We start from the raw sequence: 21,839 nt of genomic DNA on the forward strand, positions 1-21,839 counted from the left end.
TCCCAAGCAGGCAGCAGCATGTTTCAAACTGCATTTATTTCTGGGCAGCAAAAAAAGAAAAAAAAACACAGAGCATCGTGCACATCGCGAGTTCAGGCGCCGACTCCCCCGGGGCTGGCTTGCAAGCCAGCTTTGTGATCACACTGCAGGCTGACCTCACAGAATTGGATCAGCTCCCAGAAACCTATCTCCTCCTGCTATTGGCTGCTAAGTGGTAGGTTACCTATGTAGCCCTTATAGTGAGACTGACAATTGGATATTAACCTTTTGCGTCAGTGGGTTGATTTAGCTGTGCCAGCCCCCATTACCTAATTCTAACTTATTGCAATATGACCTTGTTCCCATAACTTTTTAGCTGAACAAGCAGTTCGCACCTGGGTTCTGGGCGCTGGGCTGCGCCATTCTTGTTACAATTTATGTTTCAAATGTTGTGCGAGTCCTTGAGAAAATGTCTTTCTTTCCCGGAAAGAAAAAAAAGCACACTGGGTTGCCGTGATTTATTCGCATTTGTGGATAATTAAAAAATGTCTGTCTGCAGAAAGCAATCTTATCTTGAATGTGCGGCCTTGGCAGGTCGGATGTTTTGCTGAAGGCTTCTGCAGCCAGTGTTCAGTGAGGGAAATTAATTGTAATTTTCCTGAAACCTGGCTTTACACTGTGCAATTAGACCATGTTCATTCATATAGGCATTTGCAAGCCTTTAAACAGGGATTTTTATGTTTGTAGATTCTGATATTGCAGCATTGATTCTAATGTAGCATGGAAGTTGCACTGTTGGTGAAGTGGGTGTGTTTCAGCATATTTGTCACCCATGGGTGCGCTGGGGCCTGGTTCATATGATAAATGCGCTCCTTGTTCTTCCTGCTGTTCTTCTATATATGCGCCTGGGGTGAGGGGGCATGGGTTTGATCTAGATTTTCCCTCTTCACCGCCATTCTGCCCGCAAATCCCTGTTTAACAAATGGGGAATTGAGGGCAGAATAGCGCCCAAATCCTGTTTTTTTTCAGCGCAAATAATCCATGAATTACTGTTTGAGTTGGCCTTGTCGGGATTCGACCCTGCGACCTGCAGATCACGCTCAGATCGCAGCAGCAAGCGCACAACCCACTGAGCTATCAAAGCCGGTACAATAGCTCAGCGGGTTGAGCGCTCGCTGCTGCGATCTGAGCGTGATCTGCAGGTCGCAGGTTCGAATCCCGGCTAGGCCAATTCGGCTTTTCATCCTTCCAAGGTCAATAAATGAGTACCAATTTCGGTTGGGTGATATTGTATGTAAATATATGCTCTGTAAAGCGCTTTGGTATAAGGTGCTATATAAATAACACATCATTATCATTATTTTACCGGCGTAAGTATATTAACAATATATTAACTATAGAGGTTTGCCAGCTTTTGCAAGCATGTGCTGCGCTCTCCAGATTGAGGATGCGTACCAATAGTAATCCATTCAGGCAAAAGCGTCTATCTCCCCTACTGTTATTAATGGTCTCGTTCTTTGAAATAAAGATGGCTCGGCGAGTTAAGGACAGACAACGGTGTTTATGCAGGGCCGAATCTCCCGTCCCGCCTAAGTGAATCAGTTGAGTACTATTGCATAGTGTCTAATAATAGCTTCTGGTATGATAGATCTTAAAAGTTTGAAGATTCGAGCATGAAGTGATGTACTAAAATGTGCCATGAACCTGTTGAGTCCCCGCACTTCATGCCAGGATAAAATAAGGTTTTGCGCCGTCGTCCCCGACCTTTCTACGAGGAGAGTGGGGACGACATGATTTAATAACCTCCCACGTGCCGCAAATTAGAATGATATGATGGTTATTTATAACGCGCTTAATACCCAGAGGTTTCCGGGGATTGAACCTGTGTTGCTCCGTGTCGTTTTGCTTCCAAGGCGTGCACGTTGCCACTGAGCTATCCTCCAAGACATGATACCTCTTTTAAAATATATATAATGGGTTCAAAAGTTCAAGGCACTAGCTAGAGATGAGTCACTTTCACACTGCGTAAAGGCCAGTTCTCCAAATGCACAGTTTCTTTCAGTAAGAGTGAGTTTTTGTGCTGCTTGTCCGTTTCGAAGCTAAAACACATGCCTTGTGGCAAACTAAGATATTTTTTTTAGATCTTTTATACTTATAAAGGGCTTTTGGATGGCTAAATAATTTTGAAGTCCTGATTTTAATGATTTTAATAACTATCGATCGGTGGAAAATTGTCCTCCTTTAAAAAGGGCTGACTCGTGCTGTTTTCCAGACTAGGTAAATTACTATTTCCTGACCCTATAATTTGAGGTCCATCGTGTATTTGTCTCTTTCAACAGAGGATTGTCCTTTTTTTTTTTTTTTTTTGCTCTGTAAAAAAGCATTCAGCTCTCTACATGTTGGTCTACCACTGACCAAAGAGGCAATGGCACGCCCCTAAACGCTCACACCAGGAAAAAATACATCCTTTTAGGGAAAAAAGGCCAAGAGATTCTTGCAAGGATAACACATTTTAATTGCACAACAAATGGGTATGCCAACAAAGAACTCTGCTGCCCAAGTACGTTCTGCCCAAAAAGCGTGCAGGCAGAAGCTTAAAAGGGGGCACAGCGTCATTCATATACAGTAAAAACCCTCGCGGCTGCTTGGTGCGACCCTATGCATGGTCAGCCTACTCAATAGGGGATGCCAGGTCATTGGCCTCAGCCCCGTCCATCCATCTTCCATCATGTGGGGTCAGGTGGGCTCATTGTCTCCAGGGAACCAAGGTTGAAAAGACAATTAGTTACTTTTCCCTAACAGGGCTACTCTATCATTACACAGGGCACCTGGCATGAGCATGGACTGGTACGGGGAAGGCTCGGGGTCGTTGTGACCCACACACATTTCACTCAACCTTCCCTGTACCTTGCATCACAATCATGTTATTTAAAGTAACAATAGGGTGACAGTTCTGTTAGATTTTTTTTATGGTTGGCTGGTTAACCCTTTAAGTGCCAAGGGCGAGGTATCTCGTTCTTGACAGTGCACACGCAGTGCCAAGGACGAGATATCTCGTCCTTTTCGGCACCTTGTTTCAAAACTGTAATCCAACCCCTGGGCTATGTGAGGGGGAGGTCCCCCCTCACTGCCAGGGGGCTGGATTACCTTCAGTTTCACGTCGGCGTGAAACTGAAAGTAAATCCACCGCAGCAGCCATTTTCGGCTGCTGCGGTGGATAAAGAAGGTGAGTTCCCTTTGTCAGCCCACTGGACCACCAGGGATTGATCAAAAAGTGGTGTCCCTGAAAGGGGACTTTCTCCCCTTTCAAAGGACACCACATATGAGGCATTGCTGCCCGCGGATCGGGCGCAGATCCGTTTGTGACGCAGGGGGAAGGGGGCTGCTTACTAGGTAAGAGGCGCCCCTCCCCCTGTGGCCCCAAGGCATGGGGCCACAGCGCCAGGGACCCCTGGGGGCAGATAATCACTGCCCCCAGGGGTGAAAATAAAAGCAAAAAAAAAAATCGAGGGGAGGTGGGAGGGGGTTTGGGGCCCTGGGGCACACTGGACCACCAGGGATTGATCAAAAAGTGGTGTCCCTGGAAAGGGGACTTTCTCCCCTTTCCAAGGATCCACACATGAGGCATTGCTGGTCACGGATCGGGCGCAGGGCGCTCGATCCGTGACCAGCAACCCACTAGACCACCATGGATCCGTTTGTGAGGTGAGGGGGCTGCTTCAAGTAAGCAGTCCTCTCCCCCTCCCGGCCCCCAAAGCACGGGGGCACCCCATATCTGTATGTTGTGCCGGTCGGCAGAATGGCTGAGATTCCCCTCTGCAAACAGACTGGGGGTTGCTTGCGTTTTCGGCTTGCCCCTTGCCAGCCAGGTAGGTGCACCCACACATGTGAGGTACCGTTTTCATCGGGACACCTGTGGGAACGTGTGACGGTAGGCCATGTGTTGTTGGGGGGCGTGTTTCGATGGGTGCGTCGAGCGAAATGTGCAGAAAAAGCGGTTTTTCCCAACATTTCGGACTTTGCGCAGATCCGTTTGTGACGCAGGGGGAAGGGGGCTGCTTACTAGGTAAGAGGCGCCCCTCCCCCTGTGGCCCCAAGGCATGGGGCCACAGCGCCAGGGACCCCTGGGGGCAGATAATCACTGCCCCCAGGGGTGAAAATAAAAGCAAAAAAAAAATCGAGGGGAGGTGGGAGGGGGTTTGGGGCCCTGGGGCACACTGGACCACCAGGGATTGATCAAAAAGTGGTGTCCCTGGAAAGGGGACTTTCTCCCCTTTCCAAGGACACCACACATGAGGCATTGCTGGTCACGGATCGGGCGCAGGGCGCTCGATCCGTGACCAGCAACCCACTAGACCACCATGGATCCGTTTGTGAGGTGAGGGGGCTGCTTCAAGTCAGCAGTCCTCTCCCCCTCCCGGCCCCCAAAGCACGGGGGCACATGCATGTGAACCCCGGGGCAGATGGCGGATCATCTGCTCCAAGGAAATGTAAAAAAAAAAAAAAGTGAAATTATGGGAAAAGGGGGTGGGGGAAGGGGTGGGGGCCACTAGCCACCATGGATTTTTTACTGAATGAAAGGGGGGGTGCCCCCCCCAACCGAAGTAGAAAGGGGGCACCTCTTGTAATCCTCCCTGGGGGCAGATATCTGCTCCTAGGAAGGGGCATCTGACCCCAGGGAGGGATGCAAGAGGTGCCCCCCCCTATCTGCCCCCAGGGAGGGTTGCATGAGGTGGGACCCTCCATTTGGGGTGGGGGAGGGCTGAAGGCCACCCCCCGTTACAATAGTGTGGCAATCTGCCCCCAAGGAGGCCTGCATGAGGTGTCCCTGCCACCCATTTGGGGTGGGGGTGGAGAGGGCCACCACAAAAGGTGGGGCAGGACCCCCAATAGATGGGGCAGTAGGGTTTGGGCACCCTGGGGGCAGATTGCCACACTATTGTGGCCATCTGCACCAAGCGAAGTTGGGTAAACAAATAAAATAATACAAATTCATAGGCTGCTTTTTAGGGGGGGCTGAGGGGCACCCTAAATTGGCAGCGAATGATGTGCTGCAATGGGGGGGTGGCCCTCAGCCCCCCCACCCCAAATGGAGGGCCCCACCTCATGCAACCCTTCCTGGCGGCAGATAGGGGGGGTCCACCTCTTGTGTCCCTCCCTGGGATCAGATGCCCCTTCCTAGGAGCAGATATCAGCCCCCAGGGAGGGTTGCATGAGGTGGGGCCCTCCATTTGGGGTGGGGGGGGGGTGAAGGCCAACCCCCGTTGCAGTACTTCATTCGCTGCCAATTTAGGGTGCCCCTCAGCCCCCCCCCCCCTAAAAAGCAGCCTATGAATTTGTATTTTTTTTTGTTTACCCAACTTCGCTTGGTGCAGATGGCCACATTAGTGTGGCAATCTGCCCCCAAGGTGCCCAAACCCTACTGCCCCATCTATTGGGGGTCCTGCCCCACCTTTTGTGGTGGCCCTCTCTCCCCACACCCCAAATGGAGGTGGGGTGTACCTCACGCAGCTGTTTGTAGGAGGCCCGGGGAGGCCTGCATGAGGTGCCCCTGCCAGCCATTTGGGGGGAGAGGGCCTCCAAAAATGGTGGGACAGGCCTCCCCAGTGGGTGGGACAGTAAGGTTTGGGCACCCTGGTGCCAGATTGGCACACCAATGTGACCCTCTGCACCAAGGGGAGTTGGGTTACCAAAGGAAAAAAATGAAAATGGTGGAACGCTTTTTGGGGGGGGGGGTGTTGCACCCCAAAGGGTCAGGGAATTTTCTAATGGGATGGGGCGTTGACACCCCCCCCCCCCACCCTCAATGGAGTGGGTGCTAAGTCATGCAGCCCTCCCTGGGACCAGATATCTGCTCCTAGGAACGGACGCCTGAGCCCAGGGAGGAGTGCAGGACAGCCCCCCTTTATCTGCCCCCGGGGAGGGCTACATTTTGCTGGCGTGACCGTAGGTAACACATGTTCTTTGTTTTGTTTACAGCTTTTTCTACCCGAGCAGCTGCAACGTTATGTGAGTACTGTTTTTTTATTATTCTATGGTTAGGGCCCACTGGCAGTGGGGTGGGTGAGACTGGGGCTGGATTTTTGGTGGTGTGGGTGGGAATGGCCCGTCTGGAGTTGCGGCTGGGCTGCATTACAGCTTTTTCCTTCGGGGAGGTATTGGCACACTGCCGAGACTCCTTGGTGGGGAGAAGCTGTAACGCAGGGCAGCCAGGGCTCCAGCAAAGTCGGCGGTAATATCCCTGGCCTTGGGCACTCTTCTCCCATGTGGGTCTTTGCTGGTGGTTCTGGGTATTACATTCTGGGCCGATTTGCGTAAGTCAGACCTCTGTGGATTCCCACGGGTGTCCTCTTTTGGGAAATGCATGGGGTTCCCTGTTTCCCTTGCTGGCTTCGACACCCTAGGCCCAAATCTATAGGTTGCCCACATGAACAAAATGGGCAGTGGCGAATGGCTTGGGGTTCCCAGTCGGTTACCCTTTTCCTTTTACGCCCCCGGTAGGTGCACCCACACATGTGAGGTACCGTTTTCATCGGGACACGTGTGGGGACGCGGGAAGGTAGGCCACGTGTTGTTGGCGGTGTGTTTCGGTGGGTGACCAGAGCGAAATGTCTGAGAATTGTCTTCATTTCCGGCCAATTTCAGAGACATTTCCCTGTGTCCACTCACCGAAACACGTCGCCAACAGCAGATGTCATACCTTCTCGTGTTCCCACAGGTGTCCCGACGAAAAAGGTACCTCGCATGTGTGGGTGCACCTACCGGGGGCGCAAAAGGAAAAGGGTAACCCGCTGGTAACCCCAAGCCTTTCGCCACAGCACAATTTGTTCATGTGGGCAACCTACAGATTTGGGCCTAGGGTGTTGAAGCCAGCAAGGAAAACAGGGAACCCCATGCATTTCCCAAAAGAGGACACCCGTGGGAATACGCAGAGGTATGATTTGCGCACATCGCCCCAGAATTTATTACCCAGACACCCCCTCAAAGTCCGGGGTGTCTGGGTAATAAATTCTGGGGCGATGTGCGCAAATCATACCTCTGCGGATTCCCACGGGTGTCTTCTTTTCAGAAATGCATGGGGGTTCCTGTTTTTCTTGGTGGCTGAAGCACCCCAGGCCTAAATCTGTCAGTTGCCTCCCCAAACCCTTTGGGGGGATAGCCGTGTTTTAGGCTTTCCCCTTGGCGGCCGGGTAGGTGCACCCACACATGTGAGGTACCGTTTTCATCGGGACACCTGTGGGAATGCGTGACGGTAGGCCATGTGTTGTTGGGGGCGTGTTTCGACGGGTGCGTCGAGCGAAATGTGCGAAAAATGCGTTTTTTTCCCCACATTTCGGACTTTGCGGGGGTGTCTGGGTAATAAATTCTGGGGCGATGTGCGCAAATCATACCTCTGCGGATTCCCACGGGTGTCCTCTTTTCGGAAATTTATGGGGTTCCCTGTTTTCCTCGGTGGCTTGGACACCCGAGGCCCATATCTGTATGTTGTGCCGGTCGGCAGAATGGCTGAGATTCCCCTCTGCAAACAGACTGGGGGTTGCTTGCGTTTTCGGCTTGCCCCTTGCCAGCCAGGTAGGTGCACCCACACATGTGAGGTACCGTTTTCATCGGGACACCTGTGGGAACGTGTGACGGTAGGCCATGTGTTGTTGGGGGGCGTGTTTCGATGGGTGCGTCGAGCGAAATGTGCAGAAAAAGCGGTTTTTCCCAACATTTCGGACTTTGCGGGGGTGTCTGGGTAATAAATTCTGGGCCGATGTGCGCAAATCATACCTCTGCGTATTCCCACAGGTGTCCTCTTTTCGGAAATGCATGGGGTTCCCTGTTTTCCTCGGTGGCTTGGACACCCGAGGCCCATATCTGTATGTTGTGCCGGTCGGCAGAATGGCTGAGATTCCCCTCTGCAAACAGACTGGGGGTTGCTTGCGTTTTCGGCTTGCCCGTTGCCAGCCAGGTAGGTGCACCCACACATGTGAGGTACCGTTTTCATCGGGACACCTGTGGGAACGTGTGACGGTAGGCCATGTGTCGTTGGGGGGCGTGTTTCGATGGGTGCGTCGAGCGAAATGTGCAGAAAAAGCGGTTTTTCCCAACATTTCGGACTTTGCGGGGGTGTCTGGGTAATAAATTCTGGGCCGATGTGCGCAAATCATACCTCTGCAGATTCCCACGGGTGTCCTCTTTTCGGAAATGCATGGGGTTCTCCGTTTTCCTCGGTGGCTTGGACACCCGAGGCCCATATCTTTACGTTGTGCCGGTCAGCAGAATGTCTGAGATTTCGCTCTGAAAACAGACTTGGGGTTACTTGTGTTTTAGGCTTTCCCCTTGGCGGCCAGGCAGGTGCACCCACACATGTGGGGTACCGTTTTCATCGGGACACCTGTGGGAACGCGGGACGGTAGGCCATGTGTTGTGTTTGTGTGGTTTTCATAACGTTTTGACCCATTTTCTGGTGCCCTTTGTCTCACAACCCTTTCTTTTCCCAAATGTGACCTACATTTAGTCGCTGCTTTAGCCTCCATACATTTTTGTAACCTGCACAAGTCACCTACCCTTGAAAAGGTCTGCCTGTGCTCTTTCAAAAAACGTATGGCTGCCGTTCCTCACCACATTGGTTTTCCCAATTTACACATGCTAAGTGCGTCTGGTCAGGCCGTGAGCGTAAAACTCCTGTGTACCATGGCTCAGTGTTTGGCTTGTGGTATTGCTTGTTTTGTAAAAACACTACAAAAATTGTATGCTCTCCTAACTGCAAGAGCCGGGGGAATGTAGCGGAGCATTGCTTTTCTCAAAATTCATAGAAGCCATTGCCGTACCAAGCCAACCATGTCCAACACAACTTTTTTTTCAGTCATTTTCCCGCTTTTCCCCCATTCGATGGCAGTTTCCCCTACCTAGTTGTTGCCTGACCTATGCAAATCGCCCCTTCCTAAACTTGGAATTTTGTCTACTTTTCAGAAATATATGCCTTTCTGTCCTCCAATTTGGCTTTCCTGCCCTTTTCTTCCATTCCGTCCATGCATGTCCAATTGGCAAAAATGGCAAAAATCGCATACCTCTCACAAAACGGTTGATAACCACATCAAAATAATTTTTTTCCATTTCCGCTCAACCTGTTCCTGAAAGCCACGAAATTGGGGAACTCAGCACAGCAAACCATTTGTTCCTAGCTCTTACAAGGAAAAAACCACAGGCTTCTTTGTACATCATTTTATTGTCATTTTTTGAAAAAACCCAACATTTTCGCACCTTTTTCCTTATTTTCTCTCACCCCCCTACAGCAACCTGGGATTCCTGGGTGGCGTTACGACCGCCTACATGTGGGGAAAAAGAGGAGCCAAATTTGGCCGAGATATCTCATGTAACAAAAAAGTTACAAGCCATTGAATGGCAACATACCAAAATCACCAAAAAAGGCCCTGGCACTGGGGAGAAATACCCATGGCACTTAAAGGGTTAATGGTTGGTGGCCTTGGGTCAGCTGGAAGCTCGGAATTCAGGGTTCTTGAGATTCTGACAGTTGTAGGGGCTCTAACTCCTAGTTGGCTGGGTGGGGGTCGGAGGCTTGCACTGGCTTGTGATAACATGGGCAGCAAGGCGCCTAGTACTGTCTCGTGGCCTTGCAGGATGCATTCTTTCTCGGGATAAACATATCAACAATAGTTTTAGAACAAAGAGTTTTGTGGAAATTAGCAGTGTAGGTTTCTCTCTCAGAGCTTGGTCCTAGTCAAGCTTCTTCATCAGGTTTGCGGCCTGCGTCTAATGCGCTGCCATAGCTAAAAAATGGCGTCTGCTTATATGCACACACTAAGTATAAACATCTAAAATGTGCTTACTATTATGGTAATGTGGGGCCTCTTAGTACACCCCCCTGCACCCTTCTGGAACACCACAGATCTCTTCATGGGACTCGCCTCACCCTAAAGCACCTAGGGGGGTGGAATAGGTTAATTTCCTTTCCAACATTGGCTTCATGGCCCGCTATTGTTCTGCACAGCACACTTACCAGCCACTTCAAATGAGTCTGTTTACAGCATGGCGTTGTCTAGCATTTGAAGGAGAGTACTATGAGTGTGGAGAGTGACCTGAAGTGGAACCAGCTTCTCTTAGCGAATCCTTGACGTGGAGGCCCCGGCAGCTGTCCTGCATAGCCTCAGTTGTTTTCATGTTGTGCCCAGCCAGCGTATCCTGCAGTTTCAGTTGGTAACCCCAGAAGTGCAGTGCTGAGTCAGGTGTTTGGATATGTTGTGCCTAGGTTGGGATGGCCCTTGTAATCATATTATGTAGTAGTACACCCTAGGGTTGAAGCCTGCTACAATAAGACCTAGAACCCAAGTTATTCCATGAAAAGTAAGTTACAGGAAGTCCTCCTTCAAAAAGCAATGCTGCATGCCAGGAACACTGACAGCATGCAGCAAGAGCTGCAAACAGACGTGTGCAGTCGCAGCGGCTACACACGAAACCAGCATTGGCAATGCCAACAGTTTTGGATGTTTTACCGGCATGGAAAAGGCATTTGCCAGGCACTGGAATAGTGGTAATAACTGTCCTTGATAGTACCCGCTGCAAAATAGTGGGAGTACCTGGGCACATAATAGCAGTGCCTGGCAAATGCCTAATAGTTATACACAAGCCAAAACTGTTGGCTTTGCCAATTCTTGTTTTTAACAGGACATAATGAAGTTCATGTATAGTGATTTTAAATAGTGGGTGAAGGCAACCTGGTTAAGACATTTTTATTACATGAGTAGCTGGTTTACAGCTCCAATTAAGTCATTTACTCCCAGAAGGCTGCTTAAAGAAAAGAAGAAAACACTGCCAAGCACTTGGAGCACAACATTTGATGGTAAGCCTTGATGCATATAGTTCAAAGAGCTCCCAGGAGGGTGTGTTTTGGGCATGTAGGGGGCAGGAAGTGGGTAGGAATGACCATCGAAATTAGCATGGCCATCGGTAGCCAATGGCCGGGTAAATGACTGAACACCTGCAAGCTTTGTATCCCTCTTCATATGCAATTTCCATGTACTCCTAACTGTTTCAGCTTATAGGTGCCACTTTGGCGCCACTTTATAGCCAAAACGAAAAACTGCCAATCTGGTTTATAGTGCTTTTTACATTATCTGCTCAGTTACTCTATTGCAGAACCAGTGGCATTCCATATAGGTTAGTAGCCATATATGAGGGCACCACATGATTGGTGGCATAAACACAAAGATTAAATGAAAAAGCAGATTGAAATGGAAATCTGCCAAATGGTGGCGAATGGACCAGACAAGACATGGGACCAGCATTCGTTTTGGGCAACCACATTGGATAATTAAGCAAAGTCAGGGAAGACTTGTAGCAGTCTATCAAAGCAGGAACTCTGCAGCACTTATGAAGGGCAGCCATCTTGTGGGGTAAATTATACAGCAGAGTGTTTGTCCCCCTCATTTGGCAGGGTACCCCTTTCCTTTAGATGTTATGCCCTCCCCCCGCACACATCTTCAGCAAAGTTAGTCCACTGAGAAAACCCTTACTGTTGACTTCACTAATGAGGCACCTCATATTGTAATGCTTAGACGTGTGATGGACTATATGCGGTTCTTGGAAAATGACAGCAATTTTCGAATGAGAATAAACCACTCTCGCTGGCAGTGTATTACCTTTAAAATGTATGGGCTTTTAAGACGAGGGGTGATACTGTGGAAAATTGTCCTCTTTTAGGGATTGCCATTGGCACATATTTTAGTCTGGATGTCAATGCGATTTCCTGATGTAGTAAACGAAGGTTTCCTAAAGGGCCTGTGTTTTTCTGCTCCTTAAAAATACGCTGTTGCTCTCTACAAGTTGGCAAGACCGTGGCCTTCCACGGATCAAACTAGCATCACGCTTCACTATTCTGCAGAGCACGCTTCTCAGTCACTTGAATTGCGTGGTGCCTGTGTTTACAGCCCTGTGTGAGATCGGAGTGGGGACAGCGACTTGAAATGCAGCCAAGGACGTCTCGTGAACTCTAGACCTGCTGAGTCTTGGAAGCCGTCCCATGTTTCTTTGGTTGCCTTCACGTTCTGATCAGCCGTGGCCTCCTGCAGGTTCAGTAGGCAACCTCGGATTCGCTGTGTCAGGTGCATGTACTTGTGATGCCTAGATTGGGAAGTGCCTTGTGACCGGATATAGAGGCGGTTGTTGTTCTCTGGGAAAGATGACATCAGCAGCCACAGATTGCCTGAAGCCGACTCTGTAGAGCGACAATGTTGACAAGTCACTGGCTGTCATAGCAGACATTCGTGACAATTGGGAAAGTATATTCACGGCAACGTATTTAAGGATATTTGGATGTGGACTGTACCTTGTAAAGCAGGGCGCAACAGCCACACCTTACTGATGACTCCCAACAGGAGACGCACGTGTCTGGGGTTGCTGTTGGCACTCCTGTTTGGCGGAAATTGTCTAGTCGTTTGCTGCTGGACTGTGGTTGTGAGTGGGACCAGGCTAATTTGAACATTGATATTTCTTCTCTTTTAAAAGTACAGAGAACTTTAAGGTGTTGTAGACTCTTTTCAGTAGCAACCACCCTACACAGCAGATTTGGCCCTGTTTGCTCCTTTTGCACATTGTAAAAAGCCTGTTGTTTTTCCAGTTAATCAACTTATGTATAAATAGATTATTCTTTCTGATTCCCATCACACGTAATTTGGATTATCCGTTGTCCTGAATGGCTTTGCTCTTTCTGTATCCTTTGGCAAAAGCATATGTACTGATCTGCGAATGAGGCTTCGCTTCCCACTACCAAACACTAGAAGGCCTGGAAGTTGCGGGAAATCTGCTCGTGCCAGAACCTCCGATTCACAATAGGTTTAGAAAGATCACTCCAACGGTTGTGTAATTATGAAGCCTACGTTGTCACATGAATCGGTTTTCCCCACACCTTGTCTATGAAAAGGGTAGTATTCCCCCCTTATGTTGGTCTCGTCTGCAGAGCTATTCCGCTCACTCTCTGTCCCCCACATTCTGTTCCCTATTTTCATCCCCTTTGCACAGCTTCCAGAGCATGTGGCCCACTCCAAGGCTGGTTGCACTTCTTTGCCTTATCTGCCTCTGTTGTTCTGGTGCTCACCTCTGGGATGTTTGTTGTCCTCCCTGTTGCTCCTCTCGATCCCTTTGCCACCTATACCTGCTTTTCCTTTTTATTTTTTATTTTTTTGGTCAAGGATCTTTCTGCCAGGCTGACACCACTGTTCCCGGACACCCACCCCTGACCTGCCATCCCACACGTTCACTGGGTCTTTAGACCCCACTCTTCACGACTACATGTGTCGAGGTTTTGTTTGTGAAACTGTTGGTTTCTGGAACTAAGCATTGATCTTGTTCGTAGGTTTGAACACTCGAGATGGTAAATTCGTCAGCCAGACCTAACTGGCAATCAAAGGCTCAACAAGTTTTCGCAGAAGCTATGCTGTAGCTCAGTTGGCAGCAGGGCAAGCATAATGCTTTTCTAAGCACATGTGACTTGAATTAACCAATGAAGGTGAACGTAAAAAAACACAAGCCAGTATGGGGGAAATTAAAGGGTTCACAACTAGACTGCCAAATTGAAAGGCAAAAAAACGGATTCTCTGCAATACACGTGTTTTAAAAAAATAATAATAATAATAATAAATAAATAAAAACTAATAATAAATAAAATATACTAAAAAGGCAAGGGGGGCGGGGGGTCTTGCAACGGGACTGCCAAATACGGCGCATAGAGTTGTGTGAGGGGAGAAAGCAGAGTCGTAGAGCCAAGGTGTTTGCGCTCAGATTCAGTGCAGATTGAGGGTCTTCTCAGCTCTGAGTTTGTGATGGCGTGGCCGCTCTACAGTGACATTTTCTGATTTTACTCTTAAAGGAAGCATCTCTTACCTCATAAATATTGATGAGATTATCCCCCTAATGCCCCCCAACAGAATCCACGTACTAAAACACAGTATGTGTATTTTTCTTTTGTGCTGGATTCATTTTGAATGTATTGCATTCTCCAAAACAGGGCATCGTCCTTCTCCGTTTTTTATATCCGAAATGTAAAATTCAATTGAAATATCGTTTAAAAAGACAGTTGGCAAAAAGCTTGCTTGACTTAAATGACCATCTGGCCGAGATCAAGGACACAGATAAACCAGCCTTACTATTACTCCTCTATCCTCGGCCTCATTTGACCTGGTAGACCACAATATACTCTGCCATCACCTCATATTGGCACCGAACTTCTTGCCAGCAGCAACAAGTTGGATCGCTTCCTTCCTTGAGAACAGATCCATTGGAGTCTTTATCGATAATGCTAGACTCTTGCCCCACCCCCCCACCTATTTCCTGTGGCGTTCCCCCAAGGCTCCTGCATCTCCCCCACCTTGTACAACATCTTTACCAAACCTCTCTTTCACCTTCTAGACTACTGGCACAAATTACATGGGCGATACCAAAGTCGTCCTTCCCCTTCCGGCAATCAAGTTGCTTACTCTGCCCCATCAATAGTCTACCAAACAATCTAGGCTTGGATGGCCACACAATATCTTTTGTCTGAACAATGACAAAACTGAAATCTTCCTAGTAGGATCTCCGGCGGTGCTCAAAAACCTTGACCAGCTTTATTCCACCTTCACCGGCATCTCAATCACATCCTCTTCTTGAGTAAAGACACTTGCAGTGTACCTGAATGCTTCACTCTGTCTAGCGTGCAAAGTTAATGCTATTGCATCCTTCATAGCTCACCCTACCAAACTCATTATCGCATGCAGCTCATTCCTCTCAGCTGACAGTTGCCTTACTGTTGCCCGAGCCGTCATTGTCTCAAGACCAGATTACTGCAGTACCCTCTTTGTAAGCACCTCAACCCAGAACATACATAAAATGCAAATCATTCAAAAACTATGCACTTCATACTGCACTTAACAAGCTCACATTACCCCCATAAGCAGAAACACCCACTGGCTCCACATAATGGGCAGGATGACCTTTAAAACGCTTGTGATCACCCACAGGTGCTTTCCAACTCTGCATCGCCGTAACTGTTGCAGAAAATCAACAAAGCCCAGTCTAAGAGACCAACCAGACTGTTAATGCTAATCGCCTCCTCATGCCTAGATTCAGACTATCTAAGGTTTGCGGTGCCCGTTTCCCAGTAATAGCAGCAAAACACTAGCAAGGCCTCCCTCATACCTTGAGGCAAACCATCCTACTGGGCCTTAAGAAAACACTTGCAAACGTGACTCTTGAGTGTAGCGCCTGAGATGTTCGAACAATTTATTTCCTTTCAAAATAACTGTTCCTGTAACTCGAGCTGTAACAGAGCCTTGATGCCCTTGGGTTTAGTGCACTCTATACATGTAAAAACAATGAATTGAAAGGGAGTATAAAGGTGAAACTACTTCCAAGAGATGGCATTTAGGAAAGTAAGTTAACATTTTATTTGTTGGGAAACTGTTCTAGTCAAAGCAGCCTCTAATGGTAAAGGGCTGCACGCTAATCACAAGGTCCTAAACACAATTATTAGCACTTTTGTATATAGTAATCGTTCAAGATAAGCTGATGAACAATGGTTCAACTTCTAATCCCTTGCATTTGAGATTGCATGATATATAAAGTGGCCTTATATAGCGCTGTCTACTTTTTGTTGGCCTTGGTGCAGGTGACTGAGATGGATGCAAAACCTGTGGTGTTTATAGATGCAGGTTGGCTATGCCAAGCTCTTGACTGCGGATATGCTTCAATGGGTTTTGGCGGGGACACGTGATCGCTTATCGGATAGAAAGAACCCAAGGTCTTCCAGGTTGAAGTGCTTTTAATGTGGAGGCTCGCTGATGTGGAGGAGTGCAATAGGATTAAGGAAGAGAGCTTTGTCTTTCTATCTGGCTCTTTTGCATTATGCCCCTTGTGCAACAAGGATCAGTGAATTGACAGAGGAGGGCAAGAAGCAGTCTCGGGGCTCCACTTATTACCATTGCCCATGTGCTAAATGTTACAAGAGGTAAAAACGTTTGGTTCAGAGAAAAGGCTGCTTGAGATATAAGGACCCAGGGTCGCTTTGATGGGAAGACTAAGAGCCGCCTCAAACCTCACTTCAACTTGTTCAGGTATGACGATTGGTGGCCAGTTAGGACATTTGCCCCTCTGGGTTTAACACCTCCTCTTTAATATAGGCTCAGCATGGTCAGAGGGCACAGCATACGTTCACATTTTTTATATACCACTGAATGACTGATTCTTCCTACTTCTAAGCACTTGAATATTTCACAATTTATTATAGCTCAATTTATTGACCTTGAAATAGTAAAGAGCTTTGGTGACCCTTTGTGGATTGGGAACTGTGGCTGCAAACACATTTCTAGGGAGTGCTTTAAAATCCTATGCTGTATTTCCAGTGTATAGTGTAGGTAAGGTGGGAGAAGGACAGCCTGAAAAGAAGACCAGTATACCGTACCCAAATTGAATTGTACCAACTCTGTCAGACACAATTCAATTTCAATACCTTTGCCTGCTCTTTAAAGGCCTCTCGGGCAGATAGCTCTACTAGTTAAGCTCACAACTCTATCTGTGTTCATATTGAAGGATACAGCTCTCTAGAAGGGGGCGGGGGGGGGAGTTTGGCATATATAGCACTGTATAGAAATGTGAGGCTATTGCTTAATGCGCTTCGCATGTGTTCCCACATTAAGGGAGCCTATAAGACCCTGCACTAGCCCTCACCTGTGTTCAAAGTAGGTGCCCCACGCCTGATGGTCAGTTCACTGGGTGCATCAAACGCAAACTAACAAATGGTGATTGTCAAGAATTGTTTTAGTTGACTGACCTGAGATACCGGATTCTAAAGAAGTCCTACTTTTGTGTCATGTACCTCATTTATATAACTGCAACATCAATGCAGCCAATTAAAAGTTTTGCATGAGCATCCACTGCTTTTTCTTGTAGGTGTTGTGATTAAACTGTGAAGTGGAAAGAGGAAAATATGCTGTCGACGCAAACTCCTGAAAATGTGTTGGACCCGAGAGACGTTAAACAGGTAACCAAATTCCCTATGCCAAACAATCCTACCATTGGTGCTTCACTTAGCTGCATCATCTCTTAGGATGCAGTGTTTTCAAGCTGCTGGAAATTACTGCATGCTTAATGAGAACTTACGCTGGATTTCTACAATCTGAGACATATGCCATATATGGCAGTAATATTTAAAGGCCAGTTTTATGATTCTCATGTGTGCTTGTCCATTATTTTAGTATTGGGAAACATTTCCAGTACTCCAGATACGATCAGAGGTGGGAGCATTTTACTTAGTATTTTTTTAAAGTTGAGAGTAACAGAATTTTTAGCGAGTAAAAATGTAAGTCCAATTTGAGTTTTTAATAAGCAGCTAAAAATGTTTTAAAACGGAACTGTTATTGTAATGTTTTTGCACCTAGTTATTCATGTACATTCAAATATACAGGTTTACTTCTTCTGATCAGGCAGTAATAATAGTACTTTCCTCCTGTAGTACTACATGCATTGCTTGTATAAAAGTATCCATGGAGCTGGGTGTCTGTATCCTATTTTTTTGTTGGGAGTATTTTTACTCCATATTTCGATTTCTGTTAGTATTTGCCTTTTTTAGGGCGTAAAAGTGGTAGATGCACCCCTTATTTGTAAGGCTGATCATTTCTACTCGATAACCTCCTCCCACGGAGTTCTTTTTTCAATAGCTCCACCATAAGACTGGATCTACATAATCTTTAAAGAGTGGGTGCGGGGGTGATGGGGGTGGAGGGGTCAACTGTGCAACCACATGACCAGCTCCATCCCAGTAGCTTGATTCCCTGGGTTGACGGCTTTTTTCTGAGCTGTCTTGGATTTGAGCTACGAATGTTTAATGCACGCTCAGATATATGCACACTCCAGGGTATGTGGTAAAGAAGACCTTGCAATACATGCCTGCAAAATGTAAAACACATCTGCTAGAAGTGATTGCTGCTAGCAAGGCTGGTCAGAATGCTGGCATCGACACTGTGGACTCCCTTGGCAGGTCCATGGTGGGAAGTGTGGTTGTTAGACGGAATAGTTTGATTCAAAACTCTGGCTCTTCGGCCCACATCTAGAGCAAATTAACATGTGACATTGAACATCTCATTGGTACTAAAGCCGATTCGTTCCAGAAGATGTTCAAGCCATCCAGGTGGACCGCAAGTCATGGAGTTCATCTACCTCTGCAACTCGGCAGCCCCTGACGGCCAGGTCCTTTTCTTTACTGAAAGGCTTTTCCATGGGCAAGACAAAAATAGTTGCCTCTGTAACAAATGTTTAGCCTGGCAGAAGTAGAGTCTCTTCTCATGGCTGTTCCACGAGCAGTGCTTATATGCTCCCTGGGTCAGTCTTATCCCCCTTAATGAGGACTTCAGCCATTCTACAGCGTTGGAGGCAGGTTTAATCGGACCATGCTTACAGTCTTCTTTTCAAGGAGCTGCTTCCGCCCTCCACTTTTTGAGCCAGGAGTTCACAGAACTTTTAAAGATGCTATAGAGCTGGTTTCTCTGCCAGGAGCATGGTCTGTACTGCTACTCCTGATAGTTATGTCTGAAAGAAATGGGATGGGCTGGTTATGTCTGAAAGAAATGGGATGGGCTGGAGCCCATACTAGACATTTGGAGGCTGAGCAAGTACCCCAGGAAATAAGTTCAAAATTATGGCTCTGTCACAGATCCTTCAGGCCCTTGATGAAGAAAGATTGTTGGCATCTTTGGAACCCCCACCATGCATTGCCCCCTTTTAAACCCCTGAGAGATTAGTCGGTGGGAGTATATTACAAAGTTGTTTCTGATTTTCAAGTTGGCATCAGCTCTTTTGTTCATGCAATTGCTGATGGTGGTGGCAATCCACCTCTGGATGGAGACCATCCATGTCTTTCCCTTTCTGGACTACTGCATATTCTAGATCTGGTTGTGTGAGGAACCTGAGGGCATCCTTACTTACTCCCCCCCCCCCCAACAGCCTCTGCTTAGATGGCCAGGGAAAGACCATTGCTTTTGGATTCTGACCCTGGGGGGTGGATCTGCGAGGGAGCATCACCTGGGTGGCGGAGACTTGGGGAGTGGGGAGAGGATGTCCTTGGGTGAGACATGGGATCCCCCATTCCCTTTTCACAATTAACTTTCTGTTCCAACTGCCTTTTATAGGCTGTCAACCCTTTCCTTCCTTTCAAAATGACCCTCGGAAATGCCAGTGCTATAATGGGACGGGTAAGAGATCCACTAGGAGGGAACCTCCTTATTTGGGCAGGTTAAACACACATCAGCCTGCTTTTGGTAATACAGAGAAGTATCACATCAATACCACGACAATGAAGAAACAACTCAGAGTTATGCACACTTCCATTCATTCATAAACGTGTCCACCGTCCACTGTAGTGCCAAAACTGGGAGTGAGTGCTCTCTTTCCGGACAAGCCTGCTAACAGGAACAGAGAGGACTTATCTATGCTGATCTTTATTCCTGGCAACCCCTCAAACAGCGACAGGGCTGCCATAATCGGTTCTAAATTATCTCCCGGATTCTGGATATACAGTAAGGTGCCATCAGCGTACATTGATATCTGGTGGCAAACACCATCTATAACTATGCCCACCTCACGGTATGCTGACCTCAAGTATTGCGCTATCGGTTCCATGGCCAGGATGTAAAGCAATGGAGACCACGGGCACCCCTGTCTAGTCCCTTTTCCCAGTTCCCATAAGTCCGAAATATGTTTACCAGTCTTTACTCTTGCGACTGGTCGGGTGTAAATCAGTCACACCCATCTTAAGTATGTCCTCCCAAATCCAAATCTTTGCAACGTTGCATATAGCCATTCCCACTTCACTGAATCAAACACCTTGACATGCTATTTATGACATGGTGTAGCCTTCACAGGTTCCAGCACATATTCCTGCCTGGCACATAGCCAGTCTGATCAGGGTGAATGATCATGTGGATCACCTTTTTCACCCGATTCGCCAGTGTAACCTTCAATATCTTACTATCCTGATTGTGCATGGATAGGGGCCTGTACGAGTCGCACTTCGTGGGCGGCTTTCGTGGTCTAAGGAGCGGGATAATAATCGATTCTCCCAGGCTGAGGGGGGGGGAGAACTCCCTTTTTATAGGAGTCCGTAAATGCACTCAGGAGCTGAGCGGCAAGCTCGTCTATAATATTCTTTGTAGAACTCTCCGGGCAAGCCATCAGAACCTGGGGTCTTGCCTGTAGGCAATGTCCTAATCGTGCATCGTATTTCTTCCAATGTTATGGGCTCTTCCAAACTGTGAATCGCCTCTTGACTTAAGCAAAGGAGGTCTCTCCCGTCTAGCATTTCCATTATGTGTGTAGGTGATACCTGTGACCCTTCCTGGTAAAGGGCATTGTAAAATTCTTTAAAGGCCTCATTAATCCCCACTTGTGTATGTCATAGATCCCCATTTTGCATTTGTGTTGTGCGGATTGGACTCCGGTTCCCCTCCCCTTTTTGTACAACCATGCAAGCAACCTGCCTGGCTTATCTCCTTCCTTTTGTTGTCTCTCAATGTACTAAGCATAATTATGTTTCTCTAGTCGTTCCCAGCACTCTATACACTTATTTCTTAACGTCATTGCCTCCTCGCTCTCTCCATTCTGACCCCCACAGGACTGTTCCACCTTCTTTATCTGGCCCTCCGCTGAGTTTAACTCTTCCCACTCTGGCTTGAATGCTGCTGGATTCTGCAATGGCAGCACCCCTAATGACAACCTTAAGGGCTTCCGATACAGTGCCTGCACTGGGGACGCTGCCAATGTTATGATGCACATACACTTTTTTTTTATGTGGTTGCAGAATGGGATGTCATGTAAACATTCACTTCTGAGCCTCCACTTGGGGATTTTAGGGGGCGCATACTTCCATTGCAGTTGGAGGGGTGCATGATCAGACAATGACCTACCTTTGTACTCGGCAAGTGTGAATCTGCAATCTCCTGACCAATAAAAAAAACAGTCAATCCTGGTGTGGACTGTCCCGGTGCAGTGTCCTCCAGATGTGTATCAGGCCGAATGCTGTCAGGAGGCTCTGTAGGGACCTGGTCTGTGGGGCGCATCTGGAGTGTCTGGTGTCAGATCTATCTCTTCCTGGATTTGAGTACAATTAAAATCACCTCCCCGTATTACGTTGCTGTTCCTGTAGGGACTAAGCCTTGGGTGTAACGATTGGAAAAACCATGCAGCAGTCTGGTTGGGGGCATACACCATTCTGCCTTCGTTTTCAGTTTTAACCTGTGACCTTAAAGGGTACCACGGGTGATATCCAAATCCGTACCCCTCTGGCGCATACTGAATAAGGGGAACCAAACACCTTCCCATGCCATCTACCGGACAGCAAGGTTCGTTTTTCTGTTGTGTGTCTCTTGCAGCAACGCAATCCCTCCTCTGGTAGGAAAAAACTACTCCATTTCACAAAATTATTCAAGCCCTTTACATTCCAGGTAAGTACATTAACCACACCAGCCCTTCATTTTTGCATACTGATAAAACTGCCCCCCCCCCCCCGCATCCCCCTCTGACCCTCTCATACCCAGCAGGCACTGTGTGTCCCCACAGAGCAGCTACCAAAAGACAACCTCCCTACCGAAGTACACCTCGGGCATTCGTACGGGTGAACCGTTCCCCATAATGACTACCACCCCGCCCCCCAACTCCCACACCCAAAAACAACTGCCCCATATAATCACTCATGCTCGGGCTAATCCGCTTATCGCAGCCGCCAGTGGTGTAGATACCAGAGGCTTGCGGGCAGGCTCAAAAAACAAGTGCACAAAAAATTGCAAAGAAAAAGCAAACCCCACACAGCGGGGGGGGGGGGCAAAGACCCAGCA

General features: G+C 47.9%; 1 protein-coding gene across 1 annotated transcript in view; it reads left to right on the forward strand.

Annotated features, from left to right (window-relative positions):
- PLEKHM1 (pleckstrin homology and RUN domain containing M1) overlaps nucleotides 1-21,839 on the forward strand; it is a 351,512-nt gene that overhangs the window by 61,245 nt on the left and 268,428 nt on the right. The window contains exon 3 of the mRNA XM_069634062.1: nucleotides 16,906-16,996. Coding sequence (XP_069490163.1) covers nucleotides 16,943-16,996 — 54 coding nt within the window. The 5' untranslated portion in view covers nucleotides 16,906-16,942. The remainder of the gene's footprint in view (nucleotides 1-16,905; nucleotides 16,997-21,839) is intronic.

The sequence above is a fragment of the Ambystoma mexicanum genome, chromosome 13 (assembly GCF_040938575.1).
Source record: "Ambystoma mexicanum isolate Mex_15411 chromosome 13, UKY_AmexF1_1, whole genome shotgun sequence".
NCBI lineage: Eukaryota > Metazoa > Chordata > Amphibia > Caudata > Ambystomatidae > Ambystoma > Ambystoma mexicanum.